General features: G+C 29.1%; 1 protein-coding gene across 12 annotated transcripts in view; it reads left to right on the plus strand.

Moving 5' to 3' along the window:
• LOC119602889 (disintegrin and metalloproteinase domain-containing protein 9) overlaps positions 1-26595 on the plus strand; it is a 333169-nt gene that overhangs the window by 52187 nt on the left and 254387 nt on the right. For all 12 annotated transcript variants that reach the window (XR_005231379.1, XR_005231380.1, XM_037954681.1 and 9 more), the window contains exon 3: positions 13670-13720. Coding sequence is in view for 10 of the 12 variants with exons in the window: in XM_037954681.1 (XP_037810609.1) it covers positions 13670-13720 (51 nt within the window). In the remaining 2 variants the exon portion in view is untranslated. The remainder of the gene's footprint in view (positions 1-13669; positions 13721-26595) is intronic.

The following is a 26595-nucleotide window of genomic DNA, read 5'->3' on the forward strand; positions in this document are numbered from 1 at the left end:
GTTTTATTTTCTTGCTGAAGACTTAAAAGTGGGTTATTTAACCCACTTTATTTATAAAATATTGATGAAAATTAAGATTAGTTAAAATTTATGTAGTAAGTTAAATTTGTTGATTCTCTCTAATTTGAAATTAATGCAAATTTATAGAAATCAAAATATGAATTTAATATTTATTAATTTGGGAGGTGGAACATTTAGATTTTTTATAATAAGTTTGGTATATCATTGTGCCTTTGCCAAAAAATAACCATATAGAAAAACGACCTGTGTCTCCCGGTTTGGCCTAAAGTCGTGCACATTTTTTATGGGGCCTCGGTGTCATTTTTACAAAAATGTGATCATTTTCTCAGGGTCTTCAATATCAAAATCGCAAAAAACATTAAAAATTGATTCTTTAATTTCAATTGCGTATACTTAATATTTGTAATATCAACATATCAATAACACGTATACGTACAGGTGTCGTTTATAAAAGCTCTGGCTCTTTAAGATCAAAATCGCAAAAAACTTTGAAAAATTTAATTTTTTTACTTTGAAGGCATATACTTAATATTTGTAATATCAATAAATCATTAACACGTATACGTACAGGTGTCGTTAATAAAAGCTCCGGCTCTTTAAGATCAAGTCGCAAAAAACTTTAAAAAATTAGATTTTTTAATCTCAATTGCGTATACTTAATATTTGTAATATCAACATATCAATAACACGTACAGGTGTCGTTTATAAAAGCTCCGGCTCTTTAAGATCAAAATCGCAAAAAACTTTCAAAAATTCAATTGTTTTTACTTTCAAGGCGTATACTTAATATTTGTGATATCAATAAATCATTAACATGTATACGTACAGGTGTCGTTAATAAAAGCTCCGACTCTTTAAGATTAAGTCGCAAAAAACTTTGAAAAATTCGATTTTTTAACATTCAAGGAGTATACTTAATATTTGTGATTTCACACCGTAAAACTTCTCACTTGAAATATTGAAACCACCATATTTAATATTCGGCTTTGCAGAATCTTATATGTATAACCACCATCAAATGTGTTGATAAATTCAAGTAAATTTCAGAAGAGCTTCTCATTTATTATTCCAAATTAATATAGACATCAGATGTCGGTAGAGACTTTTTTCTAATAGAACAGATTTGTGTCAAAGTTTGTCAATATATTGATTTTTTTATGCTAGTTATTAGCGTTAAAGTAATTTCCCGATGGAGACCTTATATAGGGTTAAATGTCCAGTGTCATAATGTCCATAGACGTTATGACACACTAAATTGAGTCATAATATCCATGGACGTTATGACAATTTCAAAATTGTCACAATGTCCATGAGCAATGGGACATAAAGTCCATGGATTTCAAAGAGTCCATTTATAAAAAAAGGCTTAATTTAGCTAAGCCGGCGTTCGAAATACCCCAGAGTTTAAAACCCCTGCGCCCGGCCGAAGACCGGTTATCCAGGACACTTTTTAATAGGAGTCCAAAATGTAATTTAGGAGCAATTCTTTTCGGGATAAGAGTGTCCCTTTCTTTAATTTTAAACAAATTTTCCAATACATTTCTGTTTTAAAAGTGTCACAATGTCCATGGACATTATGACGGTTTAAAAAAGTGGCATAATATCCATGGACACTTGTCGCTTTATAGTGTATCAAAAAGTCTATGGACATTTTGTCACTGGACATTATGATACGCTACCGGTTCAATTAAGGGTCGATGTCAGCATTACATCACAGTGTAATTTCGATGTAATTTCACCAGGAGAGAACTTTTTGGTTTTGTTTATATTTTATACATGTGAGTCATAACGTATATGAATGAATCGCTGAATTAGGGTCTATAAGTTATCTAAAAGGAAGAAATGTTAAAAACATAGATTTCTGGCTATTTTTAACAAATTTAACATTAATGTTTTTCATTTTAAACTTAAGGATATTCGAATATGTATATATATTCATATTATCCTTGAAATATAACACTTAAATTAAATACAATTTCCATTCATGTTTAGCTTAAGATAAGGAATTAAGAATTTTCTTAATTAAAGCCAGCATAAGAAGGTAGATAGATTTAACAAAAAAACCGAATGTCATAGTGTTTCTATATTGCAGAAAAAAAGTAACGAATTTGTCTAATTTGATTGTACAGTTTCTTCTGGTTCTTATTTCCTTAAATAATCTTTAAAGGTGAATTGTTTAGAATAATCCTTGTCAAGCTAATAACACTATAACATCAAAAAACGAATTTCATTACTTACTATATAAAGAAAGTAAAAAAAACAGAAAGTCGTCAAAAAAATGTTGATGCTGTTAGCTGTGAAATCTATTATTTTTTTATATAAATTGTGGTTTTTTGTCAAACAGCTTCCTGGTAACCATAACCACTGGCAACGGAAGCTTTAAAATAAACTCTAACACAAACTAAAGATAATAAACGTAAAATTTTTGAGGCAACAAAAAACGTCAAGTAACGATTAAACTAAATCTAAATGAATACTCACTACCTTGTGTTATATAAGGTGTTTGTTGTTCTTGTTATTATTGGTGTTTTCTTTTCTTTTTTTTTTTTTGTGTAGTTATTAAATGTTCTTGTACCTTGTTATACTGATAAAAGGTGCCGAAAAATGTTCATAATAATACTTCCGTGTTTCTAATTTGAATTCATGAATAATTTCACAATTTTAATGAAATAACATTAGAATGCCTTTACTACTGCTGCGACGACTACTATAGCCACATTATGAGCTTTGTCCTCCTTCCACCATAACCATCTAAGAGCTCTTTTAAATTCTACTCCCTTAGCGCCAACTCGTAACCTCTATAAGCCAAAAAATTTGGCAAGCAGAAAAATGACGAGAGTATAAACGAACGAATGTATTAACGAATGAATATAATGTTATGCTTCGTCAAATTTTCGCTTGTTAAAGTTCTCATTTTTTTATGTTCAGCTACAAACACACACTATTTTTATATATGTATGTATGTCCCTATAGGTCGAGGAGACTGTCCCGAAATTGGAAGTTTACATACCATCTGGTAACAAAAAGAAGCAAAGGCCTTTCATTATAAATTGATTACATCTGGTAAATACTTCAAATACTTTAGTAACTACTCTCTCTCTCTATCTGCGAATCACAAAATCAAACCAATGAAATTGCTACAGATTAGAGAACAAGTATTCCTAAAAAAGGATACCTTGAATGCTTCTAACACTGCTGGCTGTTTATCCGACTGTATCTGTTTAAACTTTAAAGTATTCATATCAGTTTGCTTGTTTTTCAAAAAATATTTTTATGTAAATCTTCGTAATATTTACAGTAACGTTAGTTTTTCCTTTATTTGCTATATAGTATACATTTTAAACAGGATAAACATAATTTTGACAGCAGGAGAGCTCCGACAAAAAAACACCAACTTTAAATGCTTTTCATAAATAATAAAGGATTTTCGTTTGTGAAAAGAAACGGTTTACGCAAATACTTAATACTTGACTTAAAATACGTTAGATGGCTGGCTGGCTGGATGGCTTAAGAGCCCAAACTAATTTGGATATAATACCATAGTAAATGAATTTTTGATTGGATTCAATTTTTTAAACGTGTGAGAAGTGTATGTGTGCCTGAAATATACATTATAAGTTTTAGCTTTAAAATTAAGTAGAATATTTGTTTTTTCCTACATTAAATACCTTAAATCTATTGAAGTGTAAGATAATTTTCTTGACATAAAAGATTTGCAAAATTAAATGAGTTTAATTTATGAAAATATTTTTTTTTTTTTTTTTCTTTTCAAATTATTTTTAAGTCTTAATTTGGATTTTTTAGGTTTAACGTTTTGGAAAGATATTTTGAGAATTTAATGTAATTAAATGTCTGCTTAATATAAGAATACTGAAGAGTAATTTTAGTTGAATATGATCGTTGATACTATAACTTATACCAGCATAAAGTGATGGAAGGTTACAGGTTTCCATAAAAGTTGCTCATGTTACAGGCGGACAGACAATGAAAAGAAAGGAATTCTTCAGCGAATTTTATCATTACTAGACAGTTGACTAGTAACAAATAAAGTATGTCATATACTAGTCAGTGGACTATTCTATAGATTCTATGGACTAGTCTATTGACTATTCCATAGAATAGAACATATACTAATCCCTAGCTCATAGAATAGTTTATAGACGAATCTATAGACCAGTCAATAGACTTGTTCATAGACTAATTAATAGACTGGTTCTTAGACTATAGTCAATAGACTAGTCTATAGTACAGTTCTTAGGCTAGTACATAGACTAATTCCCTAGCTCATAGAATAGTTCATAGACTAATTAATAGACTAGTTCTTAGAATATAGTCAATAGGCTAGTCCATATAATAGTTCATAGGCTAGTACATAGACTAATTCCTAGCTCATAGATTAGACCATAGACTAATCTGTAGACTAGTCAATAGAATTGACCATAGAACAGTCACTAGTCCAATCAATAGCATAGTCCATAAAATAGTTAATAGTCCAGTCAATGAACTAGTCCGTTGACTATTCAATAGACTATGGAATAGACTATACTAATCCCTAGCTCATAGTTCATAGACGAATCTGTAGACCAGTCAATAGACTTGTTCATAGACTAAATAATAGACCAGTTCTTAGACTATAGTCAATAGACTAGTCCATATAATAGTTCATAGGCTAGTACATAGACTAATTTCTAGCTCATAGATTAGACTATAGACTAATCTGTAGACTAGTCAATAGAATTGACCATAGAATAGTCACTAGTTCAATCAATAGCATAGTCCATAGAATAGTTAATAGTCCAGTCAATGAACTAGTCCGTTGACTATTCAATAGACTATACTAATCCCTAGCTCATAGAATAGTTCATAGACTAATTAATAGACTAGTTTATAGACTATAGTCAATAGACTAGTCCATATAATAGTTCATAGGCTAGTACATGGACTAATTCCTAGCTCATAGGTTAGACCATGGAATAGACTATGGAATAGACTAGTCCATAGAATAGTCCATAGGCTAGTACATAGACTAATCCCTAGCCCTAGACTAATCTAAAGACCAGTTAATAGACTTGTTCATAGACTAATTAATAGACTTGTCCTTGGACTAATTAAAAGACTAGTCCTTAGACTACTCAATACACTAGCCTTTAGTCAATAGTCTAGTCCATAGATTATTCAATAGTCCAGTAAATGAACTAGTCAGTTGATTAGTCAATAGACTATTCAATAGACTAATGAATAGACTGGTGTACAGAGTAGTCCATAGGCTAGTACATAGACTAATCTCTAGCTTATAGACTAGTCCACAGACTAATCTATAGGCCAGTCAATAGACTTGCCCATAGACTAATTGATAGACTTGTCCATAGACTAATTAATAGTCCTTAGACTAATTAAAAGACTAGTCCTTAGACTAGTCTTTAGTCAATAGTCCGGTCAATAGTCCGGTCAATAGTCCGGTCAATAGCCCAGTCCATAGACTAGTCAGTAGTCCAGTCAATGAACTAGTCAGTTGACTAGTCAATAGACTGTTCCATTGACTAGTCTTCAGACGAGTCCATAGAATATTTCATAGGTTAGTACATAGACTAATCCCTAGCTCAAAGATAATATGTAGACCAGTCAATAGACTAGTCCATAGAATAGTCAATAGTGAAGTCAATAGACTTGTCCATAGAATAGTCAATAGTCCAGTCAATAAACCATATACTAACCAATAGACTAGTCCACAGCCTAGTCAATAGATTAGTTCATAAAAGAGTCAACAGACTTTTTAATAGAACAGGCCATAGACTAATCAACAGATTATAAAATAGACTATTTAGTAGCCTAATATATAGACAACTACATTCCATACTAGTCAATAGAAAGCAATAACTTCTGTTTCTAAGGAGTGTCGTTTCATTTCATGCAAAGTTTTTCCTTAAAGTCTGCAAAGAAAAAGTCACAATTTTTTATAGATCCCTGAGAGAGTTTGAGGTAATTTTAAGCTTCAATTATTTTTATTACATCTAATATAACTACAAATCCTTTGGGTTATTGTTATTAATGTGTATTAATACACATAACTTTTTTATTCTAAATCCTATGGAATTCGTCATAAATCCTATACTTTCTAATAAATACAAAACGAAATTTATTGAAAAAATATACCAAAATAATTAGAATTGAATTTACTAAAATATATTTAAAGTATTGTCCATATTTCAATATTAGTTAATCCAAAAATCATTTAAAAAAGTTATTTAAAATCCCTTAAAATCATTATTGTATCGCATTTTTAATTATATTTCGTTTTAAATTAAACTTCTATTTGCCTCTATTAAAGAAATTTTATTAAAAATGTTATCAAAAATTTCAAATAATTTTTTTTTTATATACAAATAACAAGTATTTGAGAAATTTTCTACATTAATTGGGAATCCAATTTACAACAATTTATGTAAACATAATTTGTTTTATTTTTTTTTCACTCTCCCACTTCTAATTTTAAATGGAAAAAAAAACATTTTTATTTCAAATTATATTTTTCTAACAAATGATGAAATGTAGAAAAACACTCACACACACACTCACAAACTAAATTTGTTTTCTCTGGCTAAATAAAATAAATCGCAAACATACTGAATTCCTGTGAAAATGCCAACCACTAAAACGCAATGGTGGAGAAATTGTGGAGGATGGGTTGGTTGAGGGCAAGGGTGGTTAGGTTGTGTATATGTTATGCTTAAATCGCTAGGAGAATGTGTGTGTGTGTCTGTGTGGGGTACGGAGAAACATCTAAATAGAATATGTAATGAAATGTTGTTGGTTGGTTGGTTTAAGTGGCAGGAAAATTTATCTTATATGATGCATGCATGCATCATAACACATAAACGTCAAGTTACAAAAAAAACCAAAGCAAGAATGAACACTCAGCCCTGTGGTTTATTTAAGGAGCAAATTGTCGTTTTTAAATAGTAATTTCTAAAATTCCTATCTACTTGTTGAATTTGTTAATGCAAAGAGACATAGAGAGTGAGAGAGGAGAAAGCAGGTAGTCAATAGAGTAATAAGTAATGTAGCTAGTAGTCAATCATCACTTTAACGACCTTAAAATAGTAATTTGGTATAAGTACTCCGATCTACAGGGTAATGTACTAATCTCCACACATACATAAGAAGAAAACATATACAGCTGTAAAAAAGTAAACTCAAAATGCCTTTTTAAAGGCCCTTTGGCAAAAGGTTTTAAATTAATTTTGGTAAAAAAGCTTTTTTAGTAAAAGCTCTGTTTGACAAAAAAGCTTTTTTGGAAAGTGTGAGTTTTATAGCTATAAGCTTTTTTGAAAAGAGGTTAATTGTTTTGAAAAACTCTCCTTTTATTACGTTTTTTGAACAAAAACACGTTAAAAATCTCTTTTAAAAAAGCTTTTGTTTTGTTAAAATTGCTTTTTTTTTAAAGCTCAGAAATCAGATTTAGATTATAGATTATATTGATTATATTGAAAGGAAATAATTGGTCAAACCTAGAAAATATTGTATGTAAACTAAGACTTAAGCAGGCTTTAAGAAAGGCCTCATTAGGTCTATATGAGTGAGTGCGTGTTAGTGTTTGTAATACAAAATGACTATAAACATATAGATGTTGCGAAACATTTATATATACAGTTATTCAAGTTTATAAACGTGTGTGTGTATGCTGTAATGATATGAAAATCATGCCTTAAGATATTTACAGTAAATAACAAAAACATAAATACTTATTTAAAATATAAAATATATCCAAGTTGTAGAACTTTTTATACAGTTACGGAGGTGCTCCAGAAATGGATATATCAACAGGAATATCAATCCGTGCCTAACCAGGAAACGCAGACATATTGACTTGTCGTATTGTTGATTAACTTCTATTATGGCTCCCACTGTACCTATGATTCCATATAGAATATATTGTATATGTGCTTATTATTATTATTATTATTTTGCAATACATAGTTGTAGTTGTATTCATTTCATAAACGATGATGACTGTTATGCATAGTTGTATTACATAAATACAATATTACATTCTCCACTATACATTCATTCTATATGCATATAATAATATTTGCTACGATTGCCATGTTTGCAAAAGTTACCATTTAAACCTAACGTATCTACTAGACCAAATAGTTGCATCGTTTTCATATACAATATTTTCTCGCTGTTATATAGAATATGTAGTCTCTCATCCGTATATATTAAATGCCACAAATTCGTTTTTGTAAAATCCATCAAAATCGAAATCTACATTAATAAATAATAAATTTATGCCACATACAACACTCATTTACACATACATTTAATGCAACAATTGAAGGCAATAGTGAAGAAGGATATATATTTTATATATTTATATGAAAATATACACACAAACAACATATTGCAATTGCAAAACCACATCGAACTTATCATTTCACACAGAGCCCACGCATGCTAAGCCTTCATGCAAAATTGCATTTAAAAAATGTATGATGATGTTGTGTGTGTGCAGTGAAAACAGAGGCGTAGCTTGTTGGCGTTAAGAATTCTTGCCCAAAATACGATCTTTGGCAAAAATTGTAAATTTAATAGTAAGAAAATAGATTTTTTTTTGTTTTTAACATTTATTTATTAAGAAGAATAAAATTTGTAACGTCTTTACTATGAAGCAATTTTATGCATTACTTACTTTAATTTAATAATGTAACAATTCCTTTGGGTTGTTATTTTTCTTTATTAATATGTAAATTTTCGCTGCCTATTTGTATGAGAATAATTTTTTATGAAAAATATTTTTTAAGCTTTAATTATTTTCAATATCATTAATCCTTAAACAAGTTTTTCATATATAAATTTAATAAAGCTTTTCTAAAAATTCTCCACTTTCTATAAAGCATTTAAATCTATGATTTATCTGGCTTAAGAGCTTTTTTGAAAAGCTCTTTTTGTAAGAAAATCTTTATTGAGAAAATTTTTTCGTTGTAAAATATGTATTTAAAAAAAAACTTTTTTGGAAAAGCTCGTTATGATAATATTTTTTAAGCTTCAATTATTTTCAATATCATTAATTTTTAAAATAGTTTTTCATATATAAATTTATAAAGCTTTTCTAAAAATTCTCTACTTTCTATAAAGCATTTAAATTGATGATTTATCTGAATTAAGAACTTTTTTGAAAAGCTCTTTTTGTAAGAAAATCTTTATTGGGAAAGGTTTTTTGAAAAAGTGGTATTTGTTAAAAAGCTTTTTTGGAAAAGCTCGTTGTGATAAAAAAGCTATATGGAAAGCTGTTTAAAAAATTCTACTTTTTTAACTCTAATCATCTTTTGAAAATTATGTATTTTATACAAAACATTTAAGTAAATTTTTATTACCAAAATGATCCTAAAAACTTTTTTTTGGAAATTATGTTATACAGCTTTTTTAAAAGCTCTTTCTGTTAAGAAAAAAAGTAGTAAACCTTTTTTTGTTAATAAAGCTTTTTTGGAAAAAATCCTTTTAAAAGTGGAAGTTGTTTAAAAAATAAGCTTCTACAAAGAAAGTAAGTCTACTTTTTTGTAAAAGCTTTTTTAAATAAGATTTTGTGGCAAAAAAACTTATTTTAAAAAATTGTTATATAAAATGCATTGATTTTATAAACCATTCCCCTCATTCCTTTTAATAGTTCCTGCTAAAAACATTTTTAAAATTACTATTTTGTTAAAAAGTATTTGTTTACTTAAAAAACGTTATTTTTGTAAAAAGCTCTTTCTTCAAAAAAAAAGTTTTATGACAAAATTTTTTGCTAAAAAACTATTTTTGGTAAAGTTTTTTTGCTTAAAACTTTATTTATGAAAGTATTGTGGTAAAAAAGCTTTTTCATGAAAAAATTGTCTTATAAACCAGTTTGTTAATGAGAAACTTTACTTATGAAACTTTTTTGGTAAAATAGTTTGTTTTTCTTTTTTTTTGTGAAAATTTTTTATAAATTTATTTTGAATAAAATAATATAATTTTTTATTGCCAGGACTTCCTTCCAGTACTCATTGCTTGAAACCAGTTTTATTCATTTATATACAAATATAATCCTGATAAGGACAACATTTTTTGAGTTCAACTTATCTTGTTGTAATTTGTAACTCCATCTAACTCGATCTAATCCTCTTTTGTCAGCCAACTCTTCACAAATAATGATCACTTTGAAAATAATTATATGTTAGAAATCATGACAGAGAGCAAAATTGTGTCATCGTTAACATCATTTTTGTGGTTATATAATACTACCATAAAGACAGTTTAAGCGTAAAATGGATTTCTGAATTATATTCATACCAAACAAACACACATACATATATTTATACAATCTCTTTCACACACATACACACACACTTTAATTTCGATGTGTATAAATGCCCGCACCTCACTGCCAACAATTACATACTCTTTCGACAGCAGTGTTTATAAGTTGGCCTGTGATGGCAAAGTAGAAGAAGAGTAATGGCAGCCAATGTATGAGAGTGTTTATGCAAATAGTGCAACACATCCACTTGCAATGAGCAATTGAATTTAAACGGTTGCACGTACTAGTAGATACAACTAAATACATACATATATTTGAATGTCTGTTTGTATTTGTTTGTTGCCACATAGTTTCTTCTTTTTTTTTTTGGTTTTTAAACATTTTCAAATTATTACAATTGCTGATTTGGCAAAATACAAGTGGGTTCATTGTGAAATTTCAAGGTTTTTTTGTTTTTTAAAATTATTTCTCCTTGCATCACACACATACGAGACGGGAATGTGTATGTAGATTTCTGTTTTTTTTATTTTTCCCTTTTACTTTACAGTGTTTAATGTACATGACACTTGTAGGTGTAGAGTTTCTGTGAGTGTATGCAAAAGATTTTTGTCATTGTGATTGTAAATTGTTATGAATTATACCCTACAATACTTACTGTATTATGTTTTTGCTAACATTAGTTACATACAAACTAACATTACTCCATTTGGAAAAATTGTTTTAGTTACATCCGTCCATCCTCTAGTTCGCCTGTATATTTGTATATCGCCTTTGTTAATATGAAATTCAATGAAATTTTGTTGTAATCAAACTTAAATGATCAAAACTTGTACACTATGTCGATCGATCTTTCATTAGCTTTCTTATAAAACTTTTCTATATCTTTTTTTATGTAGTTGTAAGCTATCATAAGTTCGGGCTTGACTTGCTTTACTTCATTCATTCATATGTCTGAATATGAGTACTTTAAGAGGTGGAAATACTTTATTTTGTTGTTAACAAATGAAAATGCTTTTTGTTGTTTGATCATCAACATAATCAACAGCAACGACAACCTCGTCGTCATCACCATCATTTGCATCAGCAAAACCATCATCTTACTCTCTGTGTTAAACTGTCACAAACTTGTTTTTTTCGTTTTCATTTCTTTTTTGCAGTTTCTATTCTGTTGAGCTCTACATGAGTGTATGTTTGCTAAAACCTTGTACGTAAATGTGTTTCAAAGTGTTAACGCCTTAAACATGTTTTTTTTCCTTCCACTTTTGCTTTAGCAGGAAACCGGCTAAAGTGTGTATGAAAAGGTTGGGGATGCAACCAAAGTGTTGGCTTAAATAAAAACCCACAACCATCAACCATTTGAAATTGTGAGATTTTTGTGCCAACTGCAAGCATGTGCATATAAATCTGCAAGTATTTAAAAAAGGCATATCCTGTCTCTCACTCACTCACTCATTCACTTACTCACACCGAGACTCATTTGGCTGAGGACACATTTCGATGTGTGGTACACAAGATTGCCTTTCAGCCTATTAGTTGTTAAATGCGGTTAAACACGGTGTCAAACCACAAACTTTATTCTCACCTCAAAACTACAACAACTTCAAATCAACAAAAGGCAGCTCAACAACAGACAAATTTTATTTTCCATATTTATTTCGGTTGTATTTACCACATCCTTTAGATAATAACCTTTTCTTCTTTAACTCCTAACTAAGGCTGTGTAGGTGTTTTTGTAGAAGTATTTCATTGTCTTGTAGGGGAGGTTTTGGAAGAAAATTTTAATTTCTTTAAAAGTTTTAGTTGGTTTATGTGTGTGCGCGTGTGTGGCAAAGAAAAAACTTTTCTCTGTCATATGTTTACTGCGGTTTTTAATTTGAAATGTGTAGTTTTTTTACAACAAAAAAAAAAACATATTTATATACAAGTTTTTGCTTTTTATGTTTTAAAATAAATTGAATGAACTAAAAAAAAGTTTTCTTCATTATATTTATTTCTATGAGAATAGCTGTCAGTTTCAGGGTTATAGCTGTTTATTTTACTGTTAACACTAAATTGTATAATGGGTTTTAAAATGGGTGAAAAGTTTAAGTCTTGGGATATAAAACTCTGGTTGTCGAAATTATTATTTTTTTAATGAATGCTCTTCCATTATTAGACAGAGGGACAGGCAGACAGACAGAGGGACAGGCAGAGTCCCTCTGACACACGGATAGACAGACAGACATGGCTTAATCGACTCCGATATATAAAAGGATCGGAAAATTATATTGTGGATATTACACACGGAATGACAAACTCTCACGAAGGTGAAGGGTATAAAAATATTAGAAATTTTTCAGATTTTTTTAACGCATGAATAATTTGGCGTAAAAGCTGTTTAAATTAATTTGTATTAAAATTTTATTAGTTTTTGCGTAAAATCTGTTTTTGTGTTAAATCAGAGCTTTTGAGAAAAACTGAGTTTTTATTTCCTTTCTCCGTTCATGCTTCCGCCTAAGATAATAATTGTGTTACAGAGCGTATGACTGATTTTCTACTTATGTTAACTACAATCAATCATACGCTCCCGTATCCAATGTAAAACTATTATATCCGGAACTCTTAGCTTATAAGACTAAGTAATTTTATACTTATTTGCTTATTTACAAATATTTGACACTTTTTTAAAGTTTTTCTTTTATATGTTCCTAAGTATATAAAAAAACTTACACACTTTTGTTTATAATTAGTTCCACAAAGACTTTCAATTATCGTTCTACTACTTTTAAGCTAAATAAAACTTTTTCAATATTTCCACAATAATTTCATTTCCTTAAATAACTAACACACATTGCACCTGAGAACTATTGCCGCTGCTGCTACTGCTGCTAAGTAATAATCATGTTAAAACTTTTTCCTTTGTTATTTAAGCTCCAAATGGCAAATAATAGTTTTGCTGTCATTTACAGTTTAGTTGTTTTGCCATTTAAAATACATACAATATAAATAGAATGAACAGAACAGCTAATTGCAATATGATGCAGAAAACACAGATACTATTTTGCTTGGTTCATATACATAAGAACATACAAAAATACTTAAATAATGTAGATACACAAGCATACACTCATACTTGTACTTGAGCACAGTTTTTGTTCTTTCGCTAAATAGCAAATGTTGTGATAATCTTATTATCTGTATTTATTTGTTAATTTAATTTTTGTTTGTTCTTTTCTTTTTCAGTGTTTTTCTACCTTTAATTATCAAATGTAATTTTAATGATATTTTAATACAAGCATAAATGTAACAGATGATTATATTTTAATATTTATAAGTATTGTTTAACATAATTTGTTGCTAAGTTTGTTTGTTTTCTCTATTTTGCAGAAGCCGACTATACGCTGGACGATTCATTTTGGAATGAAGAAAGTCCTGTTGGTAAGTACTGATACTAAATTTGTTGTTGTTAAAATAGCTATTAAGCAAATGAGAAAATGTTGTGTAATGAAATGATACCAAATAGAGTTAAACTATTTATGTAAAATAAAAAAAGCCAGGAAATGTTTTTTTTAGCATTTTATTTAAAAGTAATTTAATGCAGTTTTAACTGTTAACTGTTAGTATGACCATTTAATAAATTATTTTAAATAAATATATGATTTTAAATTCTTTCGAGATTTTAAGTTTACCAAACAAAATATTAAATTAATTTCGTAATCCTTAAATTAATTTTAAATTTTATTTTTTACATTTACATTAAAATTTTAATAAATTTGTGGGTTTTTGCATTTTCTTGTTAATTGTTTATTTTTTGTGTTCACACATCAGTTGTTTAATTGAAATTTATTTATAAATATATATAGAAATAAATTATATTGCAATAAACATTTGCTTAAGATTTCTCTTGTAATTGTCATTAATAATGACAATTTACACAAACATATATGTTTATATAAATGTGTATGTATATGTAATGTATGAACCTACACACTTACATTAAGGTTTTTTATGACAAATCTCTTATTTTGGGAAACTGTTTAAGTGATTACTTGATACGGAAACTAAACATTAAAAGTAGAGATTTATGTAAAAATCGAGAATGTGAAAGCATAGAACTGAACTGTAAAAACTAAGTTTTAAGGTGAAAACTGAATTTTTGTGTAAAAACAAAGTTTTTGTGTAAAAACTAAATTTTTGTGTAAAAACTAAGTTTTTGTTTAAGAACTAAGTTTTTGTGTAAAAACTAAGTTTTTGTGTTAAAACTAAGTTTTTGTGTAAAAACAAAGTTTTTGTGTAAAAACTAAATTTTTGTGTAAAAACTAAGTTTTTGTGTAAAAACTAAGTTTTTGTGTAAAAACAAAGTTTTTGTGTAAAAACAAAATTTTTGTGTAAAATCTAAGTTTTGGTGTAAAAACTAAGCTTTTGTGTAAAAAATAAGTTTTGGTGTAAAAACTAAGTTTTTGTGTAAAACTGAGTTTTTGTGTAAAAACTAAGTTTTTGTGTAAAAACTAAGTTTTCGTGTAGAAACTAAGTTTCTGTGTAAAACTGAGTTTTTGTGTAAAAAATACGTTTTTGTATAAAACTAAGTTTTTGTGTAAAAACTGAGTTTTTGTGTAAAAACTAAGTTTTCGTGTTAAAACTAAGTTTTCGTGAAAAAAAAAAAAAAATTTGTGTAAAAACAAAGTTTTTGTGTAAAAACTGAGTTTTTGTGTAAAAACTGAGTTTTTGTGTAAAAACTGAGTTTTTGTGTAAAAACTGAGTTTTTGTGTAAAAACTGAGTTTTTGTGTAAAAACTGAGTTTTTGTGTAAAAACTGAGTTTTTGTGTAAAAACTGAGTTTTCGTGTAGAAACTAAGTTTTTGTGTAAAACTAAGTTTTTGTGTAAAAACTAAGTTTTTGTGTAAAAAGTAAGTTTTCGTGTAGAAACTAAGTTTTTGTGTAAAACTAAGTTTTTGTGTAAAACTAAGTTTTTGTGTAAAAACTGCGTTTTTGTGTAAAACTAAGTTTTTGTGTAAAACTAAGTTTTTGTGTAAAAACTAAGTTTTTGTGTAAAAACTAAGTTTTTGTGTAAAAACTAAGTTTTTGTGTAAAAACTAAGTTTTTGTGTAAAAACTAAGTTTTTGTGTAAACACTAAGTTTTTGTGTAAAAACTAAGTTTTCGTGTAAAAACTAAGTTTTCGTGTAAAAACAAAGTTTTTGTGTAAAGACTTAAGTTTTTGTGTAAAAGCTAAGTTTTTGCGTTTTATTGTAGAAACTAAGTGTTTGTGAAAAAATTTCGATTTTGTATAAAATATGGGTTTTTGTTAAAAGAAAATATTTTTGTGTAAAAATTAAGTATTTGTGTAATAACTGAATAATTGTGTAATTTAGCGCAATAACAAAGGTTTTGAGAAAAACCTAGTTTTTGAGGAAACCTGCGTTTTTGCATAAATACTTTTACGTTTTTATATAAAAACATAGTTTTGGTGTCAAAACTGATTATAGGACTCAAATTTTTAACATTGAGTTTGATTGACAGAAATTGTAACAATCAAAAAATTTAAAAAGTCACCCTAATAAACACACACTCCTATTTCATAATACGAATATACATCACTATATGCATGTATACAATACAAATATAAAATACTTTTACACACACTCTATGGATTACAAATAACTTACTTATACATAAATCTTAAAAATTGTGATTTTCATTTATATAATTACTAATAATCATACAATTTATATAATAAAGATAATATTGGATAATTATTACAAAACAACTGTTCTATAAAAGATTAAATAATAGAATAAACATTTCTTAATATAGACTAAAGAATGAATAATTGAATGAAATTTATAAATGTTTGTTCAAATAGACCGGCCTACTGACCAACCGACCAACCGACCGAACGACAATGGGTTTATAAAACAAAAGGATATAATTTTACAAAATAATTACAAACTCAATTAAAGATAAAATCGACAAAATAATAATATTTTCTTTAAACTGAAGCTGACACAAAACAATCAAAATAATTAACACTTAAAATTTACAACAAATTTTTGTAGCAACTTCATGTTGTTGTTGATTTTCCCCCAACCTTGGAAATTACAATGAATTATAAAATATGGCCTGGTCTTCTTGAAACACACAAACTCAACTGCTATACAATTACAGCTTTTGGTTTTTAAATATATTGGCCTAGCAAACTATGTATGACTCGAATAGCTGCATAAGTCTGTGAGAATAAATGTTTTTAAATCCTGTCTAACATCCTTATTAATTATAAACCCACAAATAAATCTTTGGCTACTTGTTTGCCACTAAAAGAAGAAGAAGTATTTTACAAACTAAAATTACAAAAAGGCCAGTCTTAAAATTAAATGAAAATTTTTGAACATATTTTCAAAGAAATGGTTTTTAAAAGAACTTTTTAGTTTAATCTCCCTCAAACTTTAGATGAACAATGAACATGTGAAAATCATGTTCGTGCCAGATGTTTCCTTCGTTGCAAACGTTTTTCATTGCACTCACACAATAACATGCAACAAGGTGCAGTATGAACAAACTGGTCATAATGCCCCCTCCTGTCCTGAGTGTTAAAGTAAACAGGATAAAAGATTTTTCTTTTAACTGTTTTTACTCTTCAAAATTATTTATGTTGCTGTTGTTGTTTTTAACTATTAACTGCAACTGCAAAGATATGTAAGAGAATGCCTCGGACTGTGTGTATGTGCTTGTGTTAAATTGTGGTTTACAATAAAATTGTTTAGATTCTACACAAAAATACATTCATTCACCCATAAATTGCTCTATATATTCCTCGCTTTCGTCTCCTAAGAAAATCTAAACTTACAAACAAAATTGTGGGACGAAAATGATTAACGTTAGAGAAATTAGATTTTCATTTTTCAAGAAGAAAACTTTACACAATTGCACAATTGCAAACAGATGTTGAAAGACAAACAAACATATATACATGCAACCAAACAAATCTCATAAAATACACTCATAGAGATGAAGAGATAAAAAGCTTTTTGTGTTTTTTGTGGGATTAAAGGAATAATGAAAAATTAATTGAAAAGTTTTGATGTTTTTTTATAGAGTTGTAAAATGTATATTTTACTTGTTGGTAGACACATATAAACAATTTGTGGTTGACTATACATTTACACATATTTCGTAAGTAATATAGAATTAGAAACTCATATTTTATACGGTACTTAGTCCTGGCTAGTATAGTCCAAATTATACATAACGCTTTAGTCCAAAATGTAACTTAATATATATCATGGATTGCAGCGCTCGTGAAACTATATAGTTCAAATTATTGGGCTTCTGTAGTCCAGACAATAACAATGTATATTTTTTAGTCCATCCTATAGCTTGGTCTACAGTCCAGTCTACAGCTTTGCCTATAGTCCAGACTATAGCATACTCTATAGTCCAGACTATAGCTTAATCTATAGTCCAGACAATAGCTTAGTTTATATTTCAGACAATAGCTTAGTCTATAGCCAAACTATAGCTTAGTCTATAGTCCAGACTATAGCATTGTCTATAGTCCAGACTATAGCCTAGTCTATAGTCCAAACTGTAGCTTAGTCTATAGTCCAGACTATAGCATAGTCTATAGTCCAGACTATAGCTAAATCTATAGTCCAGACTATAGCTTAGTCTATAGTCCAGACTATAGCTAAATCTATAGTCCAGACTATAGCTAAATCTATAGTCCAGACTATAGCTTAGTCTATAATCCAGACTATAGTCCAGACTATAGCTTAGTCTATAGTCCAGACTATAGCTTAGTCTATAGTCCAGACTATAGCTTAGTCTATAGTCCAGACTCTAGCTTAGTCTATAGTCCAGACTATAGCTTAGTCTATAGTCCAGACTATAGCTTAGTCTATAGTCCAGACTATAGCTTAGTCTATAGTCCAGACTATAGGTTAGTCTATAGTCCAGACTATATCTTAGTCTATAGTCCAGACTATATCTTAGTCTATAGTCCAGACTATAGCTTAGTCTATAGTCCAGACAATAGCTTAGTCTATAGTCTAAACTATAGCTTAGTCTATAGTCCAGACTATAGCTTACTCTATAGTCAAGACTATAGCTTAGTCTATAATCAAGACTATAGCTTAGTTTATAGTCAAGACTATAGCTTAGTCTATAGTCCAGACTATAGCTTAGTCTATAGTCCAGACTATAGCTTGGTCTATAGTCCAGACTATAGCTTAGTCTATAGTCCAGACAATAGCTTAGTCTATAGTCCAGACAATAGCTTAGTCTATAGTCTAAACTATAGCTTAGTCTATAGTCCAGACTATAGCTTAGTCTATAGTCCAGACTATAGCTTAGTCTATAGTCCAGACTATAGCTTAGTCTACAGTCCAGACTATAGCTTAGTCTATAGTCCAGACTATAGCTTAGTCTATAGTCCAGACTATAGCTTAGTCTATAGTCCAGACTATAGCTTAGTCTATAGTCCAGACTATAGATTAGTCTATAGTCCAGACTATAGCTTAGTCTATAGTCCAGACTATAGCTTAGTCTATGGTCCAGACTATAGCTTAGTCTATAGTGCACACTATAGCTTAGTCTATAGTCCAGACTATAGCTTAGTCTATAGTCCAGACTATAGCTTAGTCTATAGTCCAGACTATAGCTTAGTCTATAGTCCAGACTATAGCTTAGTATAGTCCAGACTATAGCTTAGTCTATAGTCCAGACTATAGCTTAGTCTATAGTCCAGACTATAGCTTAGTCTATAGTCCAGACTATAGCTTAGTCTATAGTCCAGACTATAGCTTAGTCTATAGTCCAGACTATAGCTTAATATATAGTCCAGACTATAGCTTAGTCTATAGTCCAGACTATAGCTTAGTCTATTGTCCAGACTATAGCTTATTCTTTAGTCCAGACTATAGCTTCGTCTATGGTCCAGACTATAGCTTAGTCTATAGTCCAGACTATAGCTTAGTCTATTGTCCAGACTATAGCTTATTCTTTAGTCCAGTCTATAGCTTAGTCTATAGTCCAGACTACTGACTATAGCTTAGTCTATATTCCACACTATATCTTAGTTCATAGTCCAGTTTAGTCTAGACACTAGTTTAGTCTAAAGTATAGCTTAGCCTATGTATATTAAGTATAGGTATACTATGATGCAGACTATAGCGTATATAAACGAATATTTATTAATGGATTTTGAAGAAACTTGAGAAAAATATGTTGTCGGTTCGAAGTTTTCAAATTAATTTCATTTTCGCTGAACTCACAATGAAAACATAAAAATTCAATTAAAAAGATATTAACATAATAATGAAAAAAAAATATTTAAATATTACAAAATAAACAAAAATATAAAACATCTTTTTACACTCTGCCAGCAACTAATTGAAATACTTTTTATTTCAATTCTGTTTTTTTTTTTTCATTTTTTTTGATCAAACAAATACTCGTACCATCATTTTCAACACTCAACACACAGTTATTTACATGTCTCCATTCAAGTGTCAAAACAATTTATTTTAAAGTATTTAACAAATAAATTTACCAAACGAATATTACAAAAAAAATAACAAGCGCTGCGCAAATAAAATTGACAAATTCAAGAAAAATTATTTCACTTACATTACTACCATTTCTCGCTCTAAGACGACTGATTTTTATGGCAGAAGGAAAACAGGGAAAGAATAAAAACAGTTTAAGTTGCAAGTGCTAAAATATTTAACGTTACTTGAGGAATAAATTTCGAACAGCATTTGTTTAGAGGCGAGTAAAATGTAGGAAAGCAACAAAATATATATAGAGAAATAAACTATTTGTAGATACTTACTACAAATGTATGCCAAAGTTTTCCTATATAGGGTTATAGTCGTATAGAAATGGGGTTGTGTGTGTGTGTTTGGAGGAAAAACTATAAAAACCTAAAACAAATTTGTTATTTAAATGGAAATATAGTGAAAAATATTAGAAATTACAGTAGTAACAAAGTCAATGACTTGCTTTAAGCTGTTTAAGCTTAAAATGTTTGAAGAGAACTGTTAGCATTTAAATGATATTGGGGGAGCTACACTATATGGGGGCTAACTGAATTAATGGACTGATCTTAACAATTAAAAAACGTACTTTTTGAGCAGAAAAATTTAGATCCATCCACAAACTAGGGGGTTAATTTGGCTCAGACAAAACTCTAATACTCTTAGACACATATCCAGTTTTTTTAACTTATAAAAAACATAACATTTAAATATCTTTCGTTAAAAAGTGAATGTGTTAAAAAACACATTCTTTTAATGACTTCATTACAAAAAAGAAGCAAAAATATAAAATATTTTTCCTGTGGTATTACTACAATTGGAAAGAGCTGCATTTTAAATAATGTTTATCATTTAACATTTATAAAAACAGAATACAAAGACAACAGCAATCTCTATTGTGCATTAAAAAATGTAAAAAAAAAACGCACAAACGACAGCACAGTGGCTGAAAAAAGGTTACAAAAGGTTATAAAATTGAATTCAGAAAAAAAAAATTACAGTGTATTGAAGTAGAAATATTTATGACTCAATTTAACTTAAGTTTTTAAAGAAAAAATTTACAAAATTTAAATTTTGTTTTTGTTAAACTCTACTGTCTGGGGGTGTGTTTTATTTCACACCCATTAGAACAACACATTTTAGTCACTGAGGCGTATGTGTGATAAGAATTCATTGTTTGAACCAACTATTTGTTATAAATTTCTTACCAATGCTCTAACAATTTCTCTCGTTTTTTTTTGTTAATAACAAGTAAATATATGTCTTTAAAAGTATAAGCAAGTAATATTTTGTATTGCTAACAAAAAAAAGCGTAATTTTCGTATAATAACCAACATTTGTCTTTTGATTCTATGGCAGTCACTGCTGTTCCACACACACCCACACATACCACCGCTAGTAAGTAAATTGCTTTACTTTTTCTTATTTATTTTTTTCTCTTGTTACTCCAAACGAATTTATAGGGATTTGTAGAAAAAACTGCGTTGAAATTTCTTTACTTTTTTTCTTTTGGTTCGCAGAATTTTTATGTGGATTTAAGTTGAAGTGAATTTATGAATAAAGACGTTATACATAAATTTTCCATTTTTTTTTGTAGTGGAAAAACTCGTTTGCTAGTCGTACATTTATTACTTTCTTTCAGAGTCAAATTGTTAACGTTTTATTGAACTATTAAAATAGAAATTCAATGTGTTGTAACAAATTGTTTCACATTTAACCTTGCCACATAAAATTTTATTTCACTTCTACTATGTCTGGGCTTAAGGCTTTATGAGTTCAGTTTTTCATATTTTTTTTTTTTTTGCATATTTGCAAAAATGATTTTTAATGTTTTTATAATTTTTATTGAAATTTATTGATTTCTTTTTATGGCTGTTTAAAGTAGACTCATTTATTCATAACGTTAATCATTTTGTAAGAAAAGTGTTTATGAATATTTAAGTGGGGTTATGATTATTAATATTGTTTTATACTAAAATGAAATTATTAATCCGAAAAATGGTCAGTGTAATGCTTAATGTTGTCAGCTTTGTTGTTCACATACCTATTATCAACTTATAACCTCTAGACTTTATGGTAAACGTAAAAAAATAGTTCCTTTCCTGTCACAACTTGGTCTTATTGTAGTCATGAGTAAGGACTATAGTCCCTATTACAGCCTTAAAGTCATGGCTATGATTTTGATTATATACTTGACTATAGTTTTAAATATAGTCGTGACTGTAGTCTTGAATATAGCCTTGACTATAGTTTTGACTATAGCCCTGGCTATAGTGATAACTATAGTCTTAACCTAACTAAAGTCCTTACTATAGTTTTGACTATAGGCATTACAATACACTTGTCTATAGGCTTGACTGTAGTCTTAAAATACAATACACTTGTCTATAGGCTTGACTGTAGCCTTGACTATAGTCTTGACTATTGTCATGACTATAGCCTTGACTTCTTCACTAAAGTCTTGAAATAGGCTTAACTATAGTCTTGACTATAATTCTTACTATAGTCTATGCCATAGCATTAGCTATAGCATTGACTGTTCTCATGACTATAGCCTTCACTATAGTCTTAAAATAGGCTTGACTATAGTCTTCATTATATTTTTGAAGTACAATACACTTGTCTATAGGCTTGACTATAGACTTGTCTGTAGGCTTGACTGTAGCCTTGACTATAGTCTTGACTATTGTCATGACTATAGCCTTGACTATAGTCTTGAATATTGTCATGACTATAGCCTTGACTATTGACTATTGTCATGACTATAGCTTTGACTATAGTCTTGAAATTGGCTTGACTATAGTCTTGACTATAATTCTTACTATAGTCTATACTATAGTCCTTACAATAGACTTGTCTATAGTTTGGACTATAAACATATCTATAGGCTTGAGTGTAGCCTTGACAATAGTCTTCACTGCAGCCTTGACTATAGCCTTGACCATATCCTTGACTATAGTCTTGACTATAGTTCTTACTATTGTCTTGACTATAGTCCTTACTATAGTCTTGACTATAATCCTTACTATAGTCTTGACTATGGTCTTCCCTATTCTTGATTATAAACTCGACTACAGTCTTGATTAAAATTCGGACTATTTTCGTTGTAATAGTAATGACTATTATTTTCATTATAGTCAGGACTTCATATTGCCTAGACTATAGTTTTGATTATGGTCTTGATTATAATCTTGGCTAATGTCTTTACTATTGCATTTCAATAGTCTTGATTGTACTCCTGGTCCTAAAGTCTAATAATGAGTTGGAACTATAACTATAATTCTACATTATCGACTTCAGCGGTTTCTTTAGCCTTGACTATAGTCTCGGATATATATCTTGCTATAGTTTTATCTCTGTCTGTCCATCCTTCTGTACACACAACAAAGTTCTTTGTTCAATTCAATACTTAGCAATTTACACCTTTTTCATCCACACATTCACATGTATGTTTGTCCCTTAAATATAACGTATGTATATCCTCTCTTCTTACATTTCCCCACAAAATATTCTCTCTTTTTTTTGGATTTTAATATGAAAAAATATAAAATAATTTTCAAGCCATAGATAAACGAATAATCAACAACATTTGGTTTCTTAAAACAATAAATGTGGTGTTGTTGCCATGATTGTTGTAGTTGCTGTGGTTCTTGATATTATTATTTTTGTTTTTCTTGGTTTTGTTTCGTTTGTATTATTGTCTAGCCAAATGGGAATATGATGGTTGTATCAAAATCAAACAAACAGCAAACAAAAGACACTGCAAACAGACAAAAACCAGAAAAACCTCCTTTTCACATTTATATTGTAATGTGTTATTTTTGTTGTTGGTGTTGATGTTGTGTTGTTATTGCCATTATAAAAGCTAGCAACCGCAAACGAATGACAGCAGTTTTCATTGAATAAAAGCCCGAGTAATGTTTCACCTGAACAATATTTAGCACACGAACAAATGTGCATTTGGATTCATACATATCCCTGTAGGTCGATATGTATACAGATACAAATGGACGATTTAATTCTTTTCAATATAAAAATATGTTAAATAATTCAAAAAGCTTAAAAATTATAAAGGACTATGTTAAAATCCTTAAATCTTAAAGGAACATTGTCCATTTGTAAGACTGCTAGAATAGAAAATGAAGCAAAACACAATACAATGTTTGTAAAATTTGAGGGACATTGTCCACTTGCAAGAACTGCTGGAATAGAAAGTGAAGTAAAACACAATACAATGTTGTAAAATTTGATTGTGTACATGTGAGTTTGAGAGAGCCAGAGTATTTCCCAACTGCAAGCAGGTGAGTTGGCTGGTTAAAAACTAAACAACATTCAATACATAGACAGTCGTCCTGTACTTGAAAATGTTGTGGTTGCCTTTTGCAACATTAGTGAATAAACGCAAAAAAGGAGTGAGCAGCAGCCAACAATGATGAGCACAATTATAATGATGATGTTGTGAAAAATAATGACAATGATGATGACGATCATCATCATATTCACACATATTTGCCAGTAATGGTTAGTGCTGGTTATTTAGTTTCTTTACTGCTGCTGTTGTTGTATTTGTGCAGTCATTGCAACATTTTACCAATTGACAATTGTTATTGTATGTTCATTATTGTGCAGTTATTACTAATATTGTTGTTGTTGCTATTGTTGTTTTTGTGGGTTTTTGTTGTTCCAATTTGATTTTTTTTCGGTTAGTGTTGTTCTGGTTTATTGGTGTGGATACGTAATAATTGGGTGTGTAGTATATGTTGTTGTTTCTTTTTTTGTTGTATAACAGTGACAGCTTGGCTTGTTTTTGTAAATACGTATGATTTTGTTATTTTCAATAAAAATAAAACTCCAACTATAAATTTATACGAGGATGAAGTAAGAATTTATTTTAAACGAAAACTATATTATACAGCTCTGTACTACTTTCGATCTGACATAACTATAGTTAAGGCTATAGTCAAATAAAATCAATAACTTTATTTAAATCCAGAACACAGTTCTTAATCCAAGACTCTAGCGTGGACTGTAGTCTGGACTATAGTCATGGCTCTAATTAACACTACACTGCTATAGTCTACAGTCTATAGTCATTGCCCTGACTATAGAAATGAATATAGTATAGGACTATAGTCAGGACTATAGTCATACTATACTCAGGACTATAGTCATACTATAGTCAGGACTATAGTCATACTATAGTCATGACTATAGTTATTCTATAGACATGACTATAGCCATTCTATACATAAGACTATATTTATTATACAGTAAGGACTATAGTCATTTCTATAGTCAAGACTATTCAGGACTGTGAGCAAGACTATTGTTGGGACTGTAATCTGGTTAATAATCAAACTTTAGTGTGAACATGGTGAAGACTATATTTATGACAATAATCAAAGTTATTATAAGAGCTAGTCTATATTCAGAATAATAGTCGTACCATGACTAAAGTCAATAGGACTGTAATCTGGACAATATTCATGGCTACAATTAGGACTATATTCATTGCTGAAGTCAAGACTATAGTCAGGATTGTAGTCATTATAATAGTCAAGACTATAATCATAATTATAGTGCAGATTATAAACAGTATTAAAATAATGACTCTTATCAACACCGTAGTAGAGATTATAGTTAAGACTCTCAATCAGGACTATATTATGGACTATAATCAGGACTGTAGTGGAGACTTTTGTAGTTAGAACTATGGTCAAGACTGTAGGCTAGATAATAGTCAAGGCAATAGTGTTCACTATAGCCAAGACTATATAAATGACAATAGGCAAAGCTATAATAGTCAGGACTTAGGAGTTATAGTCGCTTCCATAACTACGACAAATGTTCACTTCTTCTTAAATAATTTTTCTAAGTATTCTCGTTTAAACTAAATAATAGTAAAATTTATTTGTTAGACAGTTTTACCTTTTTAAAAGCACTTTTTGTCTATGATGTGTTTGTAATGTGTGACATTAAGTGTGAGTTTGCATGACAGTGAATGTGCATAATAATCACTGTTTTTGTTGTGTGGTTGTGTTTTGCTGTTATTGCTGTGTATATGTGTTCTACATGTTTTATGAATATTTAACCACAATTTTTATCCAGAAACAACCAAATAATATACACGTTAAACAATGGTAAATGGTTAGTTATTTCTGTTGTAATACTTGTTTGTTGTAGTAAGTAGGCTGAATAATAAAAAATTAAACTTTCGTTTAACAAATTGAAAACGTTTTGAAAAATTTAATAAAGTACGTTAAAATTTTTAATTTGGAAAATCAAGTTTTTATGAAAAACCTGGTTTTTGGGAAAACATGGAATTACTTGTGAAGAAAACTATATTTTGAATGACAATTTAAATTTTTAGCGAGCAGTTTGATTCTTAATTTTAAGTTAAAAACTAGATTTTTTCGAAAAAATTAAAATTTTAGTAAAAAAAAATCGGATTCATGTTGTCTCTAACAAAGTTTTTAACAAATTAAGATTTTAAAGACTTTTTCTTACAATATTTTCCACCACTTGCCCATGGAATCAAACATATAATTAAAAGTATTTTACATTTTGTTTCTTGGCTTTTTTCATCTTTCCCTTTACATATGTATACATACATTTTTGTACATAGTTGTTACAAATGGATTTTTTTCTTCTACTGATTCTTCTCATTTTAATTCATATAAATGTATCTTAAGGGCTTTACAAAAATCATTTTGCTGTTATTGAAGCTATCAAATTGAGCTGCTGTTGCAGCAACTATAGTTTTCTGTATGAGTACATATTCAT

The sequence above is a fragment of the Lucilia sericata genome, unplaced genomic scaffold (assembly GCF_015586225.1).
Source record: "Lucilia sericata isolate MDLA Ls3-8-SP2 unplaced genomic scaffold, ASM1558622v1 Contig000260F_arrow, whole genome shotgun sequence".
NCBI lineage: Eukaryota > Metazoa > Arthropoda > Insecta > Diptera > Calliphoridae > Lucilia > Lucilia sericata.